General features: G+C 40.1%; 1 protein-coding gene and 1 long non-coding RNA gene across 4 annotated transcripts in view; one reads left to right on the top strand and one right to left on the bottom strand.

Moving 5' to 3' along the window:
• CSMD1 (CUB and Sushi multiple domains 1) overlaps positions 1-16,074 on the top strand; it is a 1,865,804-nt gene that overhangs the window by 1,758,580 nt on the left and 91,150 nt on the right. For both annotated transcript variants that reach the window (XM_075923597.1, XM_006137767.4), the window contains exons 52-53: positions 334-507; positions 11,364-11,537. In XM_075923597.1, the coding sequence (XP_075779712.1) occupies positions 334-507; positions 11,364-11,537 (348 nt within the window). The remainder of the gene's footprint in view (positions 1-333; positions 508-11,363; positions 11,538-16,074) is intronic.
• Positions 1-16,074, bottom strand: part of LOC142827791 (uncharacterized) — a 38,383-nt gene that overhangs the window by 17,906 nt on the left and 4,403 nt on the right. For both annotated transcript variants that reach the window (XR_012902547.1, XR_012902548.1), the window contains exon 3: positions 14,590-14,734. This is a non-coding gene — a long non-coding RNA (uncharacterized LOC142827791). The remainder of the gene's footprint in view (positions 1-14,589; positions 14,735-16,074) is intronic.

The following is a 16,074-nucleotide window of genomic DNA, read 5'->3' as shown; positions in this document are numbered from 1 at the left end:
TACTGCCACTATGTACCTAGACGTGTCCTCATCTTGGATGACTAACATTCTTCCTCACATTCCTTTGTGCTGCAGACTGTAGGGTAAAGAATGCCTGTCCTCTGTACTGGTGCTCTAGAAGAAAAGGGATCCCTGAGCATTTCTCTAGTCTGACACACCTCTGTCTGTGAAGGCATAATGTTAACTGTTAATTTAGAAGCAATACCACATCGGATTCTTAAATGTACAGATATTAAGCCTATGCAAAAACATGGATTTACATGTTTCTTGTACCCGAGAGACTATGAAGAGATGAATTCATATTTCATTTTCAGTTTTATATTTTCCCCTTAGTTGTCTCCTGTGGTAGCCTCCCTTCTCCACCAAATGGTAATAAAATTGGAACCTTAACGGTGTATGGAGCCACTGCAATCTTCACCTGTAACACAGGATACACTCTAGTTGGATCTCATGTGAGAGAGTGCTTAACAAATGGACTCTGGAGTGGCACGGAAACCCGATGTCTTGGTAAATATGCATAACGTCTCTCTTTACCAGATCCTGGAGATGCAATGCTGTCAGATGAATGTGTAATATGCATGAAGCTCTCCTAATATAGAAAATGTGTTACGCTGTGTATTGTTTTCTTTTACTTTGTCACAATTTAGCTGTTTTTATCTGATTATGCCTAATATTTTAGAACAAAAAACTAGGTGTGTCCATTGGAAAGAATAAAATACTTGTTTATTAAAGAACAACTTTCTATTTTAAAAGCAGTCATAGCACAATAAATTATATTCCCTGACAACTTCCCACTTAAGGTATAAAAAAAATGAAAGTAAATTCATAGTGGGGAGGAATATTTCTTGAATTTTAATATCACAATTCAATATTTGGATTCCCATGCCCCCCCCCTTCCCCGCCATTATTGTCCAAAGAAGACTTTAGTAGAAAGACTATGTTCTTCCCTGCTTTGAGCAATAAGAAGGAAATAGCACAACAAATATTGTATTCTTACTAACAAAGCCCTTCGGTCTCTCTCCTTTTCACTTTTTGTTTTGTTACTTTCTTTTTTAAGAGGGAAAGAAATGAGAAATTCAGCGCAAAATGGGATTAAAACCAACTCTTAATAACCTTGTTAATTTTCTCTTGACGATCATAAAAGATACAAACTATGAGGTGACTACTATACGTGTATTCAGATGTTCTAAAGCTCAAAAACATCCATATTTTATGGCGTAAATAACTGATAGAACTTTTTTTGGAGTAGCTAAATTAAATCTATCTTTCAAGAAAATTCAGATAGTCATCATTTATGTTTCTGTTTGATTGACTGCATATCTGTAGGGTCTTAGTATTTCTTTTTTGTAGATTCTACGTTGGTGTTAAAATGAGTGAGGACCATTTTTGCACAGAGAAAAGTTTAATGATTTGCAATAAACTGTGATATACATGTAAATTACTATTTCTTGAATGTATTCCTAAAATGTCAAAATGCTGCATTTCTATCCATATGCGTCTTCCTTTTATCTTTGAAGTAAACAGCATAAGAAGTGAACCAAATAACTCATAATGCATACAATAGGTGTCATCAAAATGAAAGACTTCTATATTGATTTGCTATCTATGTCGCATCATAATGTTTGATGAAACATAAAAGCTGAACAAGCTATGATTGTCAGGCATATTAAAAATTCCTATTTCATCTGGGATTAAATAATAAAAGCATTATTTTATAAGAAATATGAAAATAGTTGTCATTACATTTTAAGACAGATAGGTTATCTATAACTGATTTATTTGTGTAAAATTAACAAATGAGGAAATAATAAAGCAGACATATTTTTTATTTTAATTTATATTAAATTTTTGAAATATAACAAAAGATACCAAAATATACAAAGTAAGTATAAAGGTTAGGATAAAGAGAGGAGATAGGAAGCAATATATCTATCTTCAGAATCCACATTAATCATAGCCTTCTAAATTGCTATGAATTGCTTTGAATTTTTTGAAAACAGCAAGTAGTCCTTTGACACCTTAGAGACTAACAAATATAAAGGATTCTGACCTGGGGAAGGTGCTCTAGGAGGTCTGGGAGGGAGTTGTGACCTTGGTGAAGGGGTGCAGAGGGTTTGGCAGGTGACCTGGGACAGGGGAATTGGGTACAGGGTCAGGGAGGGTTATAGAAGAAGATTCTAGGTTGTGGGAGGGGGTGTAGAGTCTGGGAGGGAGTTGTGACCTAAGGGAAGGGGGTACAGATGGTTTGGGTGGTGCCCTGGGCAGGTAGTTGGGGCTAGAGATGGGGTAAAGGGTGCTTACCTAGGCAGCTCCCAGACAACAGCCCTACAGAAACCTGAGGCACACCATCTACTGCAGTCCGAGGCAGCTGGCTGTTCCACATGGCTCTGCTCCAGGAATGGGAGGCAGGGGGGAATGACAGGGGGAGGCTTCACATGCTGCCCATACCCTCAGCAAAATTTCTTAGCTCCTGTTGGCCGGAAACTGGCCAAAGGGAGCGTAGAGATTTTGATGGGTGGGGTATGGGCAATGTGTGAAGCCTCCCTTTCCCATCCCCAGCCATCCAAGCGTGGAACAGCCACCTGTTTAAAACATGAGCTGCTCCCTGCCTAAAGGTTCTAGCAAGGCAGCCGCAGGCCTGATCCAGTGGTTAGGCAGTCCAGATGCAGTCTGCTGGCAGCCTCTTGCCCACCAATGTCATAGGGGAAGACAGTCAGGCTCTAAGGTAACCATGACCTAAACTTCAGAGACCTAGGTCAAATCTAATATCTTGATCTATATCTAGAAATAAAATGAAACCAAGCTGGACTGCATCACATTGGTTTTATCTGCAATTCATACGAACCACATTGGTTTTATCTGCAATTCATACCAATTCTACATAAAAGGACTTGGTAGTCCTAAGCCCAATAATTTTTCATGTAAACTGTGCCAGCCACACAGCAGACTATTAAAAGTTGTGCGGATAACTCTTTTAAACACTTGCCCAAAACAACCAACATAACTTCTGTCTTTTGTCTCAACTGGATTAAAAATGAATTTAGCTAAGTTTATGGAGGAGAGGGCCATCAATGACTATTAACCAAGATAGACAGGAACACAAACCCATGCTCCAAGTGTCCCTGTTATCTCCAACTGCCAGAATCTGGGATGGAGAATGAGTCTGTCAAAATCGCCCTGTTCTGTTTAGTGCCTCAGAAGCAACTGACATCAATGACAGACAGGACACTGGAATAGATGGACCATTGGTCTGACACAGTATGGCTGTTCTTTATGTTATGTTCTTGCCCCACTGTGTGTTAGCAGACTGTAATGCCAAGAAAGCACCTTTCAAATGATATAAAAAAGTCTGTACGTTCAGACTGAGCTTGCACAAATGTATGCAGAAAAACTGGAAATGAAAGGTTTTGGTAAATGAATGTCTTTAGGCTATCCTCCAGGAAACTTTACTTTCTACTTTTTCAGATGAGAGCGAATGTGTGGAAAATTGTCAGCAGCATTGTATCATCACCCTCCAGCATCTCCTTAATGAAAAGAAAATTCTTTAAAGTCTGTTTTGGTATCTCTTAATGGCTTGTTAAGGTCCAGCTAATTTTCCCTTCTGAGGAAAATAGTTTCTCTGATTCATATGCTAAAACTGACTTGTTCACACCACACCAGATTTTTAAGGTAGCATTCTGATGCCTCCATTCCAAAAGTCATTTGAATTCTAGTTATGATGCTTGAGAGTTGCATTCATTTTAATTTATTTTCAAATACATTTATTTATTCAGAATTTTTTTCTTTGCAGAGGATAACTTCTCAGCACTTCTGTTTGATTCTGTTACCAATATATTGTCATCATAGTGCCAGTATACCTGTGATATTTTTCCCCAAAGTACACTATCTTTATTACTTTTTCTGTTTTAGTGTAATCTCTGACATATGGTTTCATTTGCTTATACCATAGTGATGAATTACAAGATCAAATTCTTTTGTAATGACCATGACATTCATATTGCTAAAATAGCAAGATGTAATGGTATCTAAAGAATCTTGTTGAACGATCTGGCTTGATTTTGTTTTTCCTCATTTCAATCTTCACCTTGTTTGCATTTTAAAATATACATTGTTAAAAGTGATGGCATCTTGTTATATAAAATAATGGCATAAATATAAATAGAAATAACATACATCATTATTTTAATGACTATGTCATGTTGTATGCCAAAAATGGGAAGAGAAATAAGATTGTCCAGTGTCTAACAAAAAAGAAGTGGAAATATTCCCAAGCCACTACTTAGTGGCCTCTGCAGAACTCAGTGCAAGAGGGTTTAATCAGTCATACAGATTTTATATTTTCACAAAACCAAGGTCAGGGAGGATATGCCAGGCTTCACTCAATTTGAACATATTTTGATTATAGAAAGCCAAAACACTTTTCTGATCTTCTGATCAATAACAACACTCCTTACTATCAGTGTTCTTCTATGTTTGAATTGTACAGTATTTTAATCTCTGGAACCCTGGATACCATTCTTTTTGTATTCCTGTATGCCTGCTGTAAAATATATCTGAAGATTAAACAACCCTTAAGATGAATTGGTAATCAATTATAGCCAAAAGTCAGGATCATGTAATCTAGAGGTGCAAAAGGCCTATTAGGTTATCTAGTCCTTTTTCCTGTGAACATAGGATTGTTCCCTATGGGAAATGTGCTAATGTATAACCCAGACTAATTTTAAATGTGCCAAGCAATGCAGCATCTAACACTTATTTAAGAAATTGTTGTGTAGGCTAAGAGATATCTCTATTAGAAAGAGTTTCCTGACATGTAGCTGGATTTTTTCCTTTTTCAATTTCATGCCTTCACTCCCAAATACCATCTCTTTTTATCAGGCTTTTTTCTGTCAGATCCTTTTCTAAATCTATATCTAATTGGATGTTCATTATCACCAATCAGTCTCTTTGGTTGTTGTTGCTTTCTAGGTTTATTCTTCTATTTTCCACAGAAATATTTTCATTTTTAAAGGTTACAGCCCCAGTTATTGATGCCTTTCAATATTCTGTTAAATTAGCATTTATCTTGTGAGTACTTCCGATTTCTTTTTCCTAACATTTTTGTGAGACTTTAGTATTTGTTTAATGTGCCAGGCCAACTTCTTTGGTGAACAAAACTCTCTGTTTAGATATTGTTGAGCAAACTCTTGTCACTGTCATCAAGAGGCAGACAGTGTGGGCCTGAGAGGTAGTACCTCACCAAGTCACTTTGTCATCTTAAGGTCAATAATGACAGTGTTGCAAATAAAAAGCTGTTGTTAGATTTATGCTGTGTGTGGCTTTTGTCAGAATTGTGCCTGTCTCTAGCCAATTCTTTTACATATTATTATCTCACATTTAAACATACCAATATGTTTTAAAAGGGGGATTTAGGTCTGATTCAGAAAGCTCATTAAGATTAATAGACTCCTATTGATTTTCAGTATGACTTGGATCCAGGCTTTTGGATTCAAGGGAATGATAATAGGAGAAGAGAGAATTTCAGAGCTAGTGTGCCAGTATAAATTTAGCTCATTCAAACCGTGGCTCATTGGCCTATGTAGAAGGAGCTCATGGTCTCTGTCCAGTTTCTAGAGGATTAATATCCGCATCACAAAAAAGTTATCAAAATTGGCATTCTCTTTAGGTGTCTCAGATGCATTGTGTCTAAGATACCTGTAATGTAACTTTTCTATGGATAATTAAAAGACTTAAATTTACAGGCAGTTAGTATGACAAATTTGGTACCCAGGCCAAAGACCAGATTTTTCATCCTAGCTTGATCCCATGCACTATATTTCCATGTAACGATAATTCATTCAAAACCAAACATTTATGTATACTTTTGTAAATAAAACTGATATTTTAGGTGTTTTAATAATAGGAGGTGAAAGTAACTTCAATTTCTAACAGGTAGTGCTGTATCACACCCGCCAAGGGCTCAGGGCAGAGAGGGTTGTGATACGACAGTACCTGTAAGAAGTTTGAGTGTGGGGGCAGAGGTGGGCGAAGGGTTGCAGTGTGTGTGGGTGAGCACAGGGTGCGGGGTGGGGATCTGGGGAAGTGTAGGAGTCAGGTTGTGGTGTATGAGGAGGATCTCAGAGCACAGAGTGCAGTAGAGCTCAGAGCAAGGGAGTGGGGTTTGAGGAGTGGCTTAGGACATAGGGCTGGCGTATCATAGAATCATAGGGCTGGAAGAGACCTCAGGAGGTCATTGAATCCACCCCCCCCCCCCCCCCGCCCAAAGCTGGACCAATCACAACTAAACCATACCAGCAAGGGCTTTCTCAAGTCAAGACTTAAAAATCTCTAGGGATGGAGATTCCACCGCCTCCCTAGGTAACCCATTCCAGTGCTTCATCACCCTCCTGGTAAAATAGTTTTTCCTAATATCCAACCTAGAACTCCCCCAGTGTAACTTGAGACCTTGTTCTGCCATCCCTTCTCCTTGTTCTGCCATCCATCACTGCTGAGAACAGTCTCTCTTCATTCTCTTTGGAACCTCCTTTTAGGAAGTTGAAGGCTGCTATCAAATCTCCTCTCACTCTTCTCTTTTGTAGACTAAATAAACCCGAATCACTCAGCCTCTCCACATAGATCATGTGTTCCAGCCCCTTAATCATTTTGGTTGCCCTCTGCTGGACCCTCTCCAATGAGTCCACATCCTTTCTGTAGTGGGGCAGAACTGGAAGCAGTAATCCAGATGTGGCCTCACCAGTGCAGAATAATCACTTCTCTAGATCTGCTGGCAATGCTCCTACTAATGTCCCTTAATATGCTATTAGCCTTCTTGGCCACAGGGCACATTATTGACTCATATCCAGCTTCTCAGCCACTGTAATCCCCAGCTCCTTTTCTGCTGAACTGCTACTTAGCCAGTCGGTCCACAGCCTGTAACAATGCTTGGGATTTCTCTGTCCCAAGTGCAGGACTCTACACTTGTCCTTATTGAATGTCATCAGATTTCTTTTGGCCCAATCCTCTAATCTGTCTAAGTCACACTGGACCCTATCTCTGCCCTCCAGCATATCTACCTCTCCCCATAGTTAAGTATCATCTGCAAATTTGCTGAGGGTGCAATCCATCCGCTCATCCAGGTCATTAATAAAGATATTGAACAAAACCGGCCCTAGAACCGATCCTTGGGGCACTCTGTTTGAAACAGACCCCCAACCTGACATTGAGCTATTGATCCCGGCAATCTAGTCAGCCTTCTATCCACCTTATAGTCCATTTATCAAATCCATATTCCTTAACTTGCTGGCAAGAATATTGTGGGAGACGTTACCAAAAGCTTTGCTAAAGTCACGGTATATCACATCCACTGACTTCCCCATCTCTACCGAACCAATTACCTCATCATACAAGCTAATCATATTGGTCAGGCATGACTTGCCCTTGGTGACTCCATGTTAATTATTCCTGATTACATTCCTTTCTTCCAAGTGCTTCAAAATGGATTCCTTGAGAACCCCCTCCATGATTTTTCCAGGGACTGAGGTAAGGCTGACAGGTCTGTAGTTCCCTGGATTGTCCTTCTTCCCTTTTTTTAAAGATGGGCACTACATTTGCCTTTTTCCAATTATTTGGGATCTCTCCCAATCTCCATGAGTTTTCAAACGTAATGGCCAAAGGCTCTGCAATGACATTTGCCAACTCCCTCAGTACCCTTAGATGCATTAAATCCATATTTGCTTTTCTTACTGCGCATTGGGATGGTTTCTTCCTTTAAAAAAACTGACAGCTCTGCTGGACTCCTTTCCTCTTCATGGGTATGTCTACACTACCCCGCTAGTTCGAACTAGCGGGGTAATGTATGCATACCGCACTTGCTAATGAAGCCCGGGATTTGAATTTCCCGGGCTTCATTAGCATAAGCGGGGAGCCGCCATTTTTAAATCCCCGCTGCTTCGAACCCCGTGTAGCGCGGCTACACGGGGCTCGAACTAGGTAGTTCGGACTAGGGTCCTATTCCGAACTACCGTTACTCCTCGTGAAACGAGGTGTACCGGTAGTTCGGAATAGGCACCATAGTCCGAACTACCTAGTTCGAGCCCCGTGTAGCCGCGCTACACGGGGTTCGAAGCAGCGGGGATTTAAAAATGGCGGCTCCCCGCTTATGCTAATGAAGCCCGGGAAATTCAAATCCCGGGCTTCATTAGCAAGTGCGGTATGCAAACATTACCCTCCTAGTTCGAACTAGGAGGGTAGTGTAGACATACCCCATTTTAGTATCCCAGGGGATCAGTTCTCTGAGGGAGTCAGTCTGCTTTTCTGAAGTCCAGGGTGTTCTCCTTTCTTCCTTTGATCAGAATCCTGGAATCTACCATCTCATGATCACTGCTTCACAGGATGTCACCCACACCTATTTCCACTACTAGTTCCTCCCGTTTGTGAGCAGAAGGTCAAGCTGCGCATGGCCCCTGGTCAGTTCCTTCAGCACTTGTACCAGGAAGTTATCCACAATATTCTCCAAAAACTTCCTGGATTATCTGTATGCTACTGTATTAGTCTCCCAACAGATGTCAGGGTTATTAAAGTCCCCCATGAAAACCAGGGCCTGTGATCTGGAAGCTTCTCTTAGTTGTCTGAAGAAAGCCTCGTCTACCTCATCCACTTGCATATGTGTGAATGCAGAGTGTACAGGGGAGCCAGGATAATATTCATGACTTCAGCCACCCACCCTGCACCAAGATTGATACCAGGAGACTGCTTGCTGTCCCTTTCATGAGAGGGAAGCTCACTGTGTGGGTCACTCACTCCTCTGTCCCCTCTTTCCCATCCAGGAAAAAGAGGAATGCACACGCTATGTGCTTTATTCTTGCTTCCTGAGGGGAAAGGGAACAGCAAGCAGCATCACAGTTCAAATTGCAGGGGATTGAGGGCTTCTAAATGAAGCCATGTGGGGGAGGAGGGTCTTGTGACTGGGGCAGTCCCAGACCAGTGGGGGAGCACTCATCTAGCAGGCCCCTTTAACCACAGAATCCCCAGAAAGTCCAGCACCATGCCTCCTCCAACTGAATGCCCCAGCTGTCCGTCTCCTTTTTGCCAGATTGGTGCACTGGGGCACACTGGCTTACTTAATCCTGATTCAGAACCAAATTTAAGTACATATTCAACCCCATCCCTATACAGAACCGCTCTTAAGCATGTTTTTAAATCCCGCTGAAGCCAATGATGGAGGAGTTAAATGGAATTAACATGCTTAAAGAATATACTAAATAGATATGCTTTGCTGAATCAGGACCAATGTTTGTCCTGCTATGAATGTTAAGTACAAAATTTAACTCTTCCAGAAAAGAAAGCTATATGTCAAAACTTAAGCCTAAATGTCTATTTAACAGAGTTCAAAACTATTATATTGACTTTTTTCAAAAACATAAAAAGTAATAAAAATCAGAAAAATAAGCCAGAAAAATGGCAAGAATTTTACATTGTTAGCTCTGAACTACTGTATATTATCCTGCAATTGATAGCGAACAGGGAAACTGCTGCACTGCTATAGAGCCCTTTGATTTATTTTAAAAAATACAGAAAAATAAAATAACTCCCTCTGCTGCTTGTTTATCAAGCTCTCTAATGGAGTGCTGACCCAACCTTGAACCAGTTCAGTAATGTCTTTAGTTCTTGAAAGCATATTATAAGAAATGATTCACTAACAGCTTCCTTAATGTATTTAGAACCTAATTTGTCCTGATTAGGAAATTAGATAAATTTTCTGTTTTATTGTTCTGCTCCTTCTGTTCTGGAACTGTTGGGACGTTTAATCTAACCAAGTCCAAACTGACAGAAAACCATTACATTTAATAACTGGAGTGATCTGTAAGTGAAATGAATCACATGGTAAGTGCATAGGGCTGTTAAGTTCTTATTCAGATAGAAATAATGTAATATTCTAGCTGGCACATCTCAACTATCCTTGTACCTTGGATTTCTTGTGCTTCCATGTGTTTACTTTAATGCTGGCATTGCACATTTATTTTCCACTCATTGGTTATTCAATAACCAAACATTCAAGTTTGAGGTATCTTTGGATTGGTCTGGCTGAGAAGCCTCTGAAAGTGTATACAGTTTTGGTTTGATTCAAACCGTATAGTTCTTTTCCTTTCTACCCTTCATTTTCCTATTTTTCTCCATCCTTTTCATAGGTATTCTTTATTAAGGATACTGTTGCCTTGTTGGCCTGAGAGGTTAGCCAATATTTAGATCTTTCTAGGTTTGTTTTTGTTAGGAGAAGAAATTATTTATGTGAGTCCAAGCATATTCTTTGGTGCGATACTCTTTACTTACAAAGAGCTACATAAAAGTTCTTCAAGAGAGATTGCACATTCATTCCATTCTAGAAGTGTACATGCTCTGAGCACAGTTACCAGAAATATTTCCCTCAGTGGTACGTGTTTAGGTGACTCAAGTGCCCTTTGCCACTATTCACATGAGAATAAAGCACCTAGACCCCACACTCCCTCAGTCCCTTGTTACGGCCTGTGACAATCACTGAAACTGTTCTTCTTGCATTCACAAGCTCTCTTAGGAATTTTTAAATCAACAATTCAGACCAGTTCAGCTGTCATCCATATCCCACTGCAGATTTCTACTTTCCCCACAATTTCCTTTCAGAAAACCATGAAGGTCCTTTTTCAGTCTGCTCCTGCAGTATGTCCTTTGCTTCTGTGGTATCTGCCAAATGGGGCAGCTTTTCCCAATTGTGTTTTAAGGTAATTCATTACTGTCTGTTGAATTTCTTCCAGACTCACTTCATATGTATACAATCTTAGTTTCTGGGTGCAACAAAGTTGAAAATCTGCCCAATAGAACCTTCTCAGATGCTCCATATATTTTTATGTCAATATTTAACATACCCATTGGCATTAACAAGGTCTGTGATTGTCTGTAGTTTATAGGACCATTTGATGGCAGCCATTAACATATTTTAGCACAACAATATTTATTAAGGACTAGATCAAGTAAGTTTGGAACTTAAATGCTTAATTGTAAGCTTTCCTACATATCATTATTTGTTTTTGGCTTGTCACAAAAGAATCTCCATCTGACTTTAGGCAAAGTTCCTTTAACACTGAAGTTGTAATTAAAATATAAAAAGCATAAATACCATATTATAACTTAAACACTTGATCCTCCAAAGTACAGAGCACTGCAATTCCTCTTGTCTTCAAGTGAGAAACATGCATATCACAGAAGGCACCTTATAGCATTTGGTTCTAATATCATGCTTGTCATGGAGGTGAACAAAGCAATAGTTTTCCGTCAGCATCATTTCAATATTAATGGTATTTTAATATATACATATTTTTTTCTTGATTAAACAGATTGTTCTTTTATTCTAGCTGGGCATTGTGGTTCTCCAGATCCCATTGTAAATGGCCACATTAGTGGGGATGGCTTCAGTTACCGTGATACTGTGGTCTATCAGTGTAACCCTGGATTTCGGCTTGTTGGTACATCTGTCAGAATTTGTCTGCAAGATCATAAGTGGTCAGGACAAACACCTGTTTGTGTCCGTAAGTAGCATTTATTTTTCACTGAATTGTTTTTTATTGAAGCATATTAATAGTTATGAAAGAAATTTTCAAATATCCATGAGTCATGAATTTATGTAATAGATTTTAAAGCCAGAAAAGAACATTGTGGCCATCTAGTCTAACTTCCTGTACACTATAGGCAATAGAACTACATACAGAAATTTCTGATGAACTTCACAAACTCTGTTTGCATTATGACATATCTTTTAGGTATATCTATACATTTAGTGATACATCTCTGCTGCTGCAGCTTTTTTGGCGAAGATGCTCTGTGCCAACAGGAGAGAGTTCTCCCATTAGCATTAAAAAACATTTCTGTGAGCAGCAGAAGCTATGTCAGCAAGAGAAGCAAAGGCCATCTCACTGTAGCAGATGTGGTCCATCCCAAACAGACCTACACTATCTCACATTTAATATCGATTTGGTCTGGAATCTTCCTGAGCTCAAGTGTAGGGATGGTTTGTCATTTACCTGCTTATCCCTGGATCAAAAGCAGGCATTCAGAAGGGTAAACAATGGTTGTTTCCTGGGTTCTTTTTGAAGTCTTTTTTCTTCCGGCTCCGGTTCAGGAGATTCCCTTCCAGATATTGTATGATTCTGTGAAATGTTTGGTCTATTTCAGTTGGACCCAGACTGAATCCATTATCTTCAGTGGAAGTGTCAGGACTCCAGCATGGATGTGTCAAGACTGGTTGCCATCAGGCCAGCTGTACTATGTCTATAAAGTCTTTCCCTTGTGTCCTGCACAGGAGGTTAATGAGCTTGGTTTTCCATGAACCAGAGTTGCAGGTGGTCCTGTCAACATATGCCATTATTTTGCTCCTGGTGATCCAGGACCCAGATGACTTGGTACAGGTGGAACCTTGCCAAGCTACTGACATGGTGGCTTCCACTGCTTGGGTCAACTTGGTGAAGAGATCTGGCCTGATGGTTTCAGATGGGTGGCAGGAGAGCTCCTTACCATTTGTTCTCCTGGCCATTTGGTGGAGCACAGATCCACTGCTCTTATCTAGCTGTCACTGCGCATCCCTATCTGTTGAGAACTGACATGATTTGGAGGATAGGGTGGCAGAATATGGACACGCCTTGTTTGGTGTGAGGAAGGAGGCTGGTGCTTTATAAGTTGACTGTCAAAATTCTGGCACTGGCTCAATACCCTGATTCCATCCTTGTGTTCCCTAGCCTACCTCCAGAGGTGAACTCTGAATCTCTTTTGGCCAGGACAGTACTGTTTCACTGTGGGAATCCTGAGCCTTCCCTTGGAGGATGGGGGATATGGCCTGTTCTGCTTCTGCAGTCAGATCCATGTCCTCTGCTTCCAGGCCTTGCAAAAACTCCTTTATTGTCATAGCTCCTATGACCCCTCTTTCATCCCTGTTGTTCATTAGTTGTTTCTTGAAACTATTTGGGATTTGGGTCTGGTAGTTCCTCCCCTTTAGGTAGGGGGTGGAGGGGTTGGAGGCTTTAGCTGTGAGTAGACTTGCACCCATCCATCCCCATGTTCCCAAAAGTCCCCATGCACTTTGTCACTCTTTTTCTTATGTACCTTAGATGCTCCTGCATGCCTCATTTCATCTCATTTCACTTAAGACCACAATCAGCAGGTTTAATAAAGAGAAATGCAAAGTGCTCCACTTAGGAAGGAACAATCAGTTCCATACATACAAGATGGGAAGTGACTGTCTAGGAAGGAGCATGGCAGAAAGAGACCTAGGGGTCATAGTGGACAACAAGTTGAATATGAGTCAACAGTGTGATGCTGTTGCAAAAAAATCAAATATGATTCTAGGTTGTATCAACAGGTGTGTTGTAAGCAAAACTCGTTAAGTCATTCTGCTGCTCTACTCTGCACTAGTTAGGCCTCAGCTGGAGTACTGTGTCCAGTTCTGGGCACGACATTTCAAGAAAGATGTGGAGAAATTGGAAAGGGTACAGAGAAGAGCTACAAGAATGATTAAAGGTCTAGAGAACATGACCTATGAAGCCAGGCTTCATGAACTGGGCTTGTTTAGTTTGGAAAAAAGAAGATTAAGGGGGGACATGATAGCGGTTTTCAAATATCTTAAAGGGTGTCACAAGGAGGAAGGAGAAAATTTGTTCCTCTTGGTTTCTGAGGACAGGACAAGGAGTAATGGGCTTAAAGTGCAGCAAGGGAGGTTTAGATTGGACATTAGGAAAAAATTCCTAACTGTCAGGGTGGTCAAATATTGGAATAAATTGCCAAGGGAGGTAGTCGAATCTCCCTCTCTGGAGATATTTAAAAACAGGTTGGATAGACATCTGTCAGGGATGGTGTAGACGGAGCTTGGTCCTGCCTTGAGGGCGGGGGGCTGGACTCGATGACCTCTCGAGGTCCCTTCCAGTCCTATGATTCTATGATTCTATAAGACCTTTTTGTCAGCATTGACCTGAACTGAAGAGCTGGCCTAGCAATGACAGATTTACAACATGGATAAACTGTGGTCCTACCCATAAAAGTGGAAAGTCAAGAGTTTTATTTTTGTTTGTTTGTTTGTTTGTTTGTTTGCTTGTTTTTACTTTTGGATTAATGTTAGCAAGACTGCATTGGTATTACACCTTTTGTATTGTGATTTTTTTTCTTGTCGTTATGTAGAGGATTTCAATTTCTAGAGCTAATTAAATAAATCTTAAAAAATCGAAAATATAACAAAAATAGAACTACTCTGAGCTGTGTAGCTACTGTTGAAAATATCTATTCCAAATATTTGGTACCCTAATGATTTCCATAATTGGTACCCAGACCTTATTTTACTATGGCATATTTTAAATACTTGTAAGAAGGATATAATGAATATTCTCAGGTCGAGGGATTTGGGGAAGAGAGAAGAGGGGGAGGTCAAATTTGTAATTCACCAGTTGCATGACATAAAGTTATCAAAAATGACCTTAGAATTATGTATATAGATAGATAGATATGTATATGACCACTACTTTAAACACATGAAAGCTCTTTGACTATATGTAAGAGCTTTGAAGGGATTAACATTATTATAATGCCAAAATTACCCACTTTGTCTTCTTTTTGAGTTTTCCATCGCTTGTAGTTCTTATGCAAGCCCAAGAATTATAGTGTGATCTGTCAATAGGTCAGTGATGAACAGCAACAATAATGGTTATGTGCTAGGGTTATACTCAGCATTTGAGACCTTTAGTTTCTGAAAAACATCACAAAAAGCAGCATCTGTCAAGAGTAATGAGGGGTGTATACAGGAGCTGACTGACTGGAGATATGCATCTGTTAAAAAGGACAATAATCTAAACACAAATGACCTTCACTATCAGAATTTTTATAGGAGACTTCAATTTTCTGTTGCAAGAGCCTACTGTGTATCATTGTTCTGACAGTTTACTGAATTCCAGGTGTAGATTGTCTCAGGAAATGGCACCTTTAAAATATAATATTATCAAGTAGATATGTTGTATGATTTCTGAGGTGTTAGAAATTGCCTTATTAAAACTTAAAAACCTTGATTCTCTGTAATGCTTTTAAAAGAAGCAAATGAGCTAGCATAAAACAGTTCCTAAACAGTACCTAGATGTTGTTATGGCAATATGGAAATTTCCTTCAATATTTTTATGAAACATTTGTGGACTTTACTTTCCTCTACATTTTACATGGTAGCCACCTATGAGGAGGGGAAGGGAATGTGTGCTCTCAGGGTAGGCTAATAGACACAGGTATGAGTATCACCTAGATGTCTAAGCCTGAAGGAGTCATTGAGAGGGACTGACTGAGGCTGACCCCATATCACCAGAGATACTAAGACAAAGGCAAATCCAGTCACCAGTACATTGAAACTTAGTAACCAGCGACCCAGAGGGGGATGGATTTTCCCATCTCTTATCATGGAAGCTGAGAAAAACCCTAGTTCAAGGACAAAGGATTAGGAAGTTGTGGGGTGGGTATAAGAGTTGGCTGCTCGAAGAAGGCTCTTATCTGGGAAGTGGCCTGGGAAGTAGGAGAGAGATAGCTAAGTGGTTTGAGCATTGGTGTGCTAAGGCTAGGGTTGTGAGTTCAATCCTTGTAGAGAGGATTTGGGGCAAAAATTTGGTACTTGGATGGTACTTGGACTTGCTGTGAAGGGAGGAGGCTAGACTGAACTTAATGACCTTACAAGGTCCTTTCCAGTTCTAGGAGTTAGGCAATCTCCAATAATTTAATTTCAAAGTCAGACTGAGAGAGGCAAAGTGTCAGATTGCTAGCCATGTTAGTCTTTAATTTTAAAAAAGCAAGTAGTCCTGTAACAACTTCGGGTATGGCTAGACTGCATCCCTCTGTCAGCAGAGGGATGCAGATTAGGCAGGTTGACGTTGCAAATGAGGCAGGGATTTAAATATCCCATGTCTAATTTGCATAAAAATGGCAACATTTTGCTGACACAGCACTTTGTCGGCAAAAAGCAGCAGTCTACAGGGGGATCTGTTGAGAAAGAAAGCCTTTTTAAACAGATCCTGTATACCTCCTTGCAGGTGACATAAGAACCCAATCTAGACT

This window comes from Pelodiscus sinensis, chromosome 3 (genome assembly GCF_049634645.1).
Source record: "Pelodiscus sinensis isolate JC-2024 chromosome 3, ASM4963464v1, whole genome shotgun sequence".
Classification (NCBI taxonomy): Eukaryota; Metazoa; Chordata; order Testudines; family Trionychidae; genus Pelodiscus; species Pelodiscus sinensis.
This window is presented reverse-complemented; position numbering and strand designations above follow the sequence as displayed.